The sequence below is a fragment of the Odocoileus virginianus genome, chromosome 2 (assembly GCF_023699985.2).
Source record: "Odocoileus virginianus isolate 20LAN1187 ecotype Illinois chromosome 2, Ovbor_1.2, whole genome shotgun sequence".
In the NCBI taxonomy this organism is placed as follows: domain Eukaryota; kingdom Metazoa; phylum Chordata; class Mammalia; order Artiodactyla; family Cervidae; genus Odocoileus; species Odocoileus virginianus.
This window is the reverse complement of record NC_069675.1, coordinates 69,329,843-69,336,583: the sequence shown is the minus strand read 5'-3', so window position 1 is coordinate 69,336,583 and position 6,741 is coordinate 69,329,843. Positions and strand designations below refer to the sequence as shown.

Sequence of the window (6,741 nt, the reverse complement as noted above, 5' to 3'; positions counted from 1 at the left end):
ATTCCAATCATTCTGCTCACTCAGCCCATCCAAGTCTGGAGTTGTCTGGAGCTAAGCAGGCTTGGGATCATCTGCTGTGACACCTCATCGAGGAGATAAGGAAGCGAGACTCTGAGAGGGGCAGCGACGCCTTGCCTGGGTCCCACAGCCTGCGCTCTTCACCGCCACTGCACCATGTTGACAAATGAAGACTTTAAGGCATAAGGAGGAGGTCTCCCGACTCCTCCTCCAGGTGGTCAGGGAGCCTTCTACTCTGGACCTCCACCTGTCCTATTCCAGCTAGATCCCAGTTCTGTGGTGATGCCCCATGGTGGTATCCAGTGCCATCCCTAGCAGCCCAGCCCGAGCCCAGCCTGGTCAGCTGGTGCAGGACAGAGGCCTTAGATGTCAAGCCTGTCCCTGATGGCCCCTGGGGAATGGAACAGGGCACCTGGGACTGGGTGCCACTGTCCCAGGCTACCAGCCTGTGCTTCCTCATCCAGTTCCAGGCGCTGTGCTGACCCGGGAAGGGACACATTTCACGAGAGCAGGGCTTTCCCTTGGGGGTTGGCCCATGCGTGCCCTGGTCCACAGCTGTGCCCTCCTGTTTCTAAGACAGCCAGCAGCTTGGCACAGGGGAGGGCCTGTGGCCTGGGAGGCGGGAAAGCTTGGCTGAGTCCTAGTGCTGACGCCAACTCACCGTGTGCCCTCGCACGTCACTGGACCTCTCTGTTTCCTCATCCACATAATGGAGGGCAGCACCGAAAGGCCCAGGGTCCAGTCCAGCTATTCCCTGTTGTGACTTTGGTGGAGGGATGGGACTGGGGTGGGGTCGGGGCTTGATCTACCCGATTCCTTTCCGCTTCCCTCGCTTTTCCTTTTCTGTGGCATCAGTGTCTCTCCAGCTGTCCAGGTCTCTGTCTCCCATTTGTCGCTCTTTCCGTTTCCATCTTTCCCTCTGTACCTCTCTCAGTCTGTATTTTTCTGCCTGCCTCCTCTTTTTCTGTGTCTGTGAGTCTCCCTCTTGTTTTATCTGCTTGTCCGTCACACCCCCTTCCGCCTCTTTTTCCTCTCTCTCTTCCTCTGTAGTTATATGCGTTTGTCTGTCTACTTATCTTTCTCTGGGTCTCTTCCCTCTCGCCCGCGCGCTCTCTCTCTCTGTCCTGCCGGGTCTCTCCGCGGCTCTCCCGCTCGCTCCCCCTCCCCTCCCCCTCCGCCAGCCCCCCTCCTCCCTCCCTCGGCGCGTCTCCCCAGTCCTTATTTGGCTGGGCGGGAGGGCTGGCGGGAGGAGGCGGCCTGCGGGCGGGGGGCGGGGGGCGGGAGCGGGGCCGGGCGGAGGAGGGCGGTGGGTGGTGCTGAAGGGACAGCTCCGCGGCGGCAGCGGCGGCGTTGGCGGCGGCGGCCCCGGGGCGCGCGGAGTGGGTGCCCGGCGCGCGGAGCGGCGAGCGCAGCCATGCCCCAGGCCGCCTCCGGGGCAGCAGCAGCGGCGGCCGGGGCCGGGGCGCGGGCCGGGGGCGCCGGGGGGCCGGCGGCGGCCCGGGCGGGACGATGAAGCGGCAGAACGTGCGCACGCTGGCGCTCATCGTGTGCACCTTCACCTACCTGCTGGTGGGCGCCGCCGTCTTCGACGCCCTGGAGTCGGAGCCGGAGATGATCGAGCGGCAGCGGCTGGAGCTGCGGCAGCAGGAGCTGCGAGCGCGCTACAACCTCAGCCAGGGCGGCTACGAGGAGCTCGAGCGCGTAGTGCTGCGCCTCAAGCCGCACAAGGCCGGCGTGCAGTGGCGCTTCGCCGGCTCCTTCTACTTCGCCATCACCGTCATCACCACCATCGGTAACTACTCGCCCGGCGGGGGGCGGGGACCAGGGGGCTGGGCGCCAGGTTCTGGGGGAGTCCGGAGCAGACTGGGGGTGGGGGATTCCCCCCAGAGAGGGTCTAGGAGCAGAACCCCGCGCTCTCAGAAACCCGAGTTCAGCCTGGCGTGTCTGCTCCGCGGGGACAGGGCTCGGGGGAGGCGTCGAATCCTGGCTCCGGACTTGACTCTCCGTCAGGGCCAGCCCTAACTTGTCCCTGCCAGGCTGCGAGAGGGCCCCAGGGGACTCTGAAGTGTGTGAGAGGGGCAGGAACGGCCGGCGAAGGCTGAGGAGGAGGGGTGTGGCCGGGTCGGGCCCTGGAGCAGGGCGCCGAGTGTGAGTGGTGGGGAGCGCAGGGCTCCACCGTGTTTCTGTACATGGACTCTCGGACCCCAGTGTGTCCACACCGGCTGGGGCTCTAGAGAGACGTGTGTGTGTGCAGATACTTGGCACTCCGAGGCACAGCGGGCCGCTCCGGTGTCTGAAATACTCCATAACTGTGGCTGTGAGTACTGCTTGGGGTGTGAGTGTGTGTGTGTGTGTGTGTGTGTGTGTGTGTGTGTGTGTGTGTGTGTCCACGCGTGTGTGTGCCCAGCTCCAGGAGTTTAGGCTTTGCCAGCCAGTTCCTTTAATTTTCTTAGGGCAACAGAACTGGTGCTGGAAGCCAGATCCAGCCCTGTCTGCCTTCTTTACTGCTGTCCCAGGAAAACAGTCACCTCATAGGAATGGCCCCATTTCTCTTCTTCCAGCCAGGGCAGAGCATGGTGTAAGAGGCCACACACACTCAGACTCTCTCACAATATAGGCATAGGTGCATACACAGGTACATACACAAGCACACAGTGGGTATCCAGGAAAGAATCTCCAGTGAGGCCCTTGATGTGCTGTTCAAGTGTTCAAACAGGACTGAACACCGTGTCCACCACCAAAACTACAATTCCAGCTCAGCTCTATCACTTTTCCCACTGTATGACCTTGGGCAGGTCCCTTCCCCTGCCTGAGTCTCAAGTTCACCTCCAGACAACAGAGAGGTTGGCTGAAGTGATCTCAAGGGCTCCACCCAGCCCACCTTCCCCCAGAGCTCACTGGGATGCTTCCAGGAGCTGTTTCCTCTGTCTTTCCCATTCCTGCTTCTCTCCCTGGTCCCCCTCCTAACCTTGGCTGGGCTCCCAGGGGCTCATTGCCATTTGGCATAGCCCGTAACAAGATGGCAGTGTTTTCCTGGGAGTCAACAGGAGTGAAGAGGGGTAAAAAGCAATACTGGATGCTGTGCCTGCAGTTTGTCCACTGCAGGATTGCCCTGAGATTCTGCTGCTGTCTGGAGACCACAGGGAGCTGTGCTACATGGTTTCTGGAAGATGAAGGAAAGGATCCCAGGAGGGGATATGACCCAAGTGGGGGCACTTCTGCGTCCTGCTGATGCTGGGAATTGGGGGCAGGTTGGTCAGACTCCGGTCTGCCCAAAGAAGAGCCTGCTTTCCTGGGAAGGACCCGACTGGGTTTGGTTTGGGGTTTCTTCCCCTCTCCACTCCCGGTTACCTGCCAGGGTTTCAGGAGCATTGAACATCCTTAAAGGACCCCGTTCTCTCTCCACATTTCTCACCCTTGGTGTATGCCTCCATCTTTCTCAGTACCCTGGTCCCCAGCCCCACAGTAACTTCCCACTAACCTCCTTACCTCCAACCTCATTCTCCCTCAGGGCAAGCTCACAAAGACAATGCTACCGGAAAGAATTTCCCCAAAGCACAGCTCTGACCATACTGATTCCCTTCTCAGAAGCCCTCAATGGGCTACTGCTTCCCCTGCAATCCATAACCCCATGCTCCTTATCCCAAATTTTAAGGACCTCATGCCTGACTCCAATTCCTATGTCCAACTTAATTTCTCACTTCTTACTGACATGATCTCTTCACTGCAGCCCAACTGTCCCCTGAGAATACCTGAAGTATGCCTGTATGGTTGTCATTTTTCTCTGTCTTCTATTTATCTTGTCTAAGCTAACATTCTAGGTTCAGTTCAAACCCCACCTCTTCCTTGAAGTCTTCCAGATGATCCCAGGCCACTGCTCTAGACGACCGCAGGACTTGCTGTCAGGAAGACCTGAGTGACACAGTGTAGGCTGCTTTGCATGGCTATTTACATCTCAGGAGGAGTATTTGTATCTTTAACCACAGGAGGTGTAATTAACCTCCATGTTGGTAGGGCCCTGTGGCTCCCATCTCTTTGCTCCTAGTGCCAGCACAGTACCCAGTAATACACAGGAGCACTCACAGAACGCTATTGATGGGTTTAAGGTGTGCAGACATGAGAGGGCGTCATCCTTCCTCCTCTCCCATTCCTGCCATTCCCCAAAGTGCTTGTAGTCCTCACCAAGAAAGAAGCTAAAAGCTGGGGGCAGAGGCAGACAGTGTGGTTGTGGTGATTATTTATTTATAAGGTGCTTGGCAAGAGGAGAGAGCATCAAAGCACAACCTTAATTCTGTGGGGGCCCCAGACTGTCACTGCCCACTCTGCCCCACCCAACCATTCCTGGCTTTTTGTCACCTCTCACTCTGGCTATGCCACCTGGCTGGAAGCTGTCCATATGGGCTCAGGTCTAAGAAAATTCTCTCTGGGCTGTGGTTGGATGGTTGGAAAGGACCCTACATTAGACTGATCTTGACTCAACACCCAAAGGCTCGGTCTGTGTCCACTTGACTGCTTTGGGGACCCAAATAGGTCTCCTGGGGGACCAGGAATCCTACTGGGATAGAATGAGGACAAAATTTCCCATTCATTCATTGCCTTAGTGTTCACAATGTGCTTTCATCTCATCTCTTAAGTCTCAGCCTTCATAGCTCAGAGAAGTTGCCAGGTCAGGTATTGTTAGCTCCCTTGTGCAGATGAAGGCATGGAGGCTCAGGAAGGAGAAAGGACTTCCCCAAAGTCACGCAGCTGGTGAGCAGTGGAGTTAGAGCAAGAAGCTGGGACTTCTGACTCGAAGCCCAGTGTTCCTTCCCCTGCCAGTTTCTTGGCTGCTTTCTCTGCCTCCATATGCCGTGAAACCCAGAGCCAGCTGGGACTGGCATGGCCAAGACGTGCTTAGTGATGCCAGCTCGTAGGGTGGTCATGAGCAGCCCTGATTGGTTGAAGGTCAGCAGGGTCTGAGTTAGTCATTCACCTGGTTAGTCACAGTCTCCTCTGACTGCAAGGATTCCTCCAGCTCCTTCATCCCTAGTCTCCCAGACAGGAAACCCTTCCTTTGTTGGGCCCTAAGTTCATCAAATGCAAACGGAAACACTTTTCTGGGAAAGCTTAACCTCTCTAACTGTTGAGTCATTAGACTCCTCCGGGTCCCCAGCCTCATCTATTCATAGCCCAGAGGCTGTCAGAGCAGAAAGGGGCCTTGAGATCAGCTGGTGCCACCCCCTTTTCTTAGTCAGAAGAAACCAAAGAGGTGATGGGAGTGGGGTAGCCAAAACTAACTCCCAGGCCCCCACTCCTCCCACTTGCGCAGACTGCTTCTTTATCAATATTATTATTATTATTTATAGCAGCAACAGCAACAATAATAATGGCAGCCACCACTTATTAACTACTCTTTGGCAAGCTTCAGTCGTGTCCAACTCTTTGTGACCCTATGGACTGTAGCCCATCAGGCTCCCCTGTCCATGGGATTCTCCAAACAAGAATACCAGAGTGGGTTGCCATGCCCTCCTCCAGGGGATCTTCCCCACCTGTGGATCAAACCCATGTCCCTTGTGTCTCCTGGATTGGCAGATGGGTTCTTTTACCACTAGCAGCACCATCTGGGAAGCCTCACTCTGCCTCTTTATTTATTTATTTATCATTATTAACAGCAGCAACAGCAACATTAACAATGGCAGCCACCACTTAATAACTCCTCTTTGGCAAGCTGTATACATTTCACTGGAGAAGGAAATGGCAACCCACCCCAGTATTCTTGCCTGGAAAATCCCATGGACAGAGGAGCCTGGTGGGCTGCAGTCCATGGGGTCGCAAAGACACGACTGAGCAACTAACACACATACATTTCATTTGCAGTCCCTCATTCAATTCTTTCACCAGCCCTTCAGGATGAGCATTATTATCCCCATTTCTCAGCAAAGGAGCCTAAGGCTCTGAGTGTCAGTGACTCACCATGGCCTTGTGACTTGAATGTATGAGTTTAGTGGAGCCTTTCTGATTCCCATGCCCTTGGATTTTTTGCCAATTGTTTCTCTGTTTCAAGAACTAAGCCCAGACCTTGTATCTTGGGGATGCTAAGTAGCCAAGATTTGTCTCTTCCCCCTGGCAAAATCTCCCCAGAAGGAGAGGGCCTCTTGCTGCAGTATGCTACAGCCAACCTCTGCTCCCAGTCACCAGAATCCCTGACCAACCTAGACCACATGCTACAGCTGTGTGTACAGGCCCTCCTGGAGGCTGCCATGGACTCACAGGCACCCGTTCTCCCACTGCAGGTAACTGGAATCCTTGTGGCTCTAAGACAACAAGAGACCAGGTGATTGATTAGCTAGTGAAGGTGGGATGGAAAACCTGTTCTCCTTTCTCCCCAGCTTCCAACCTGTTCTCAGCAGGACACAGGCTCCCAAGGCTCACCACATGGCCTGGGAATCCTTAGATTGTGAATTCAAGCAGGGGGCTCATGAGGGAACCTGTACTTCTGACACCTATCCAAGAAGGAAGAAAATACAGAGGTGACCTACCACCCTCTAAAATCCCAGAGTCCTCAATAAAAGTGTGAAAGGAGACTTTAGCAGTCATCCAAACACCCACAGAGGTGAGTGACTTGCCCAAATTCACATAGCAAGTTGCAGATACAACACTTTGGATGCCCAGACTAAAGATCTCTGTATCACCTCAGCCTGTTTTCCTCATGAGCCCCTGCATCATTCTGTCTGTTTCTCACTT

General features: G+C 55.3%; 1 protein-coding gene and 1 long non-coding RNA gene across 2 annotated transcripts in view; both read left to right on the top strand.

Annotated features, from left to right (window-relative positions):
• Positions 1 to 731: 731 nt before the first annotated feature.
• Positions 732 to 6,741, top strand: part of KCNK3 (potassium two pore domain channel subfamily K member 3) — a 39,783-nt gene continuing 33,773 nt past the window's right edge. Inside the window, exon 1 of the mRNA XM_020913826.2 lies at positions 732 to 1,810. Coding sequence (XP_020769485.1) covers positions 1,528 to 1,810 — 283 coding nt within the window. The 5' untranslated portion in view covers positions 732 to 1,527. The remainder of the gene's footprint in view (positions 1,811 to 6,741) is intronic.
• Positions 1,892 to 6,581, top strand: LOC110150766 (uncharacterized). Its single transcript, XR_002317862.2, has 2 exons — positions 1,892 to 6,290; positions 6,387 to 6,581. It is a non-coding gene; the product is annotated as an uncharacterized lncRNA (long non-coding RNA).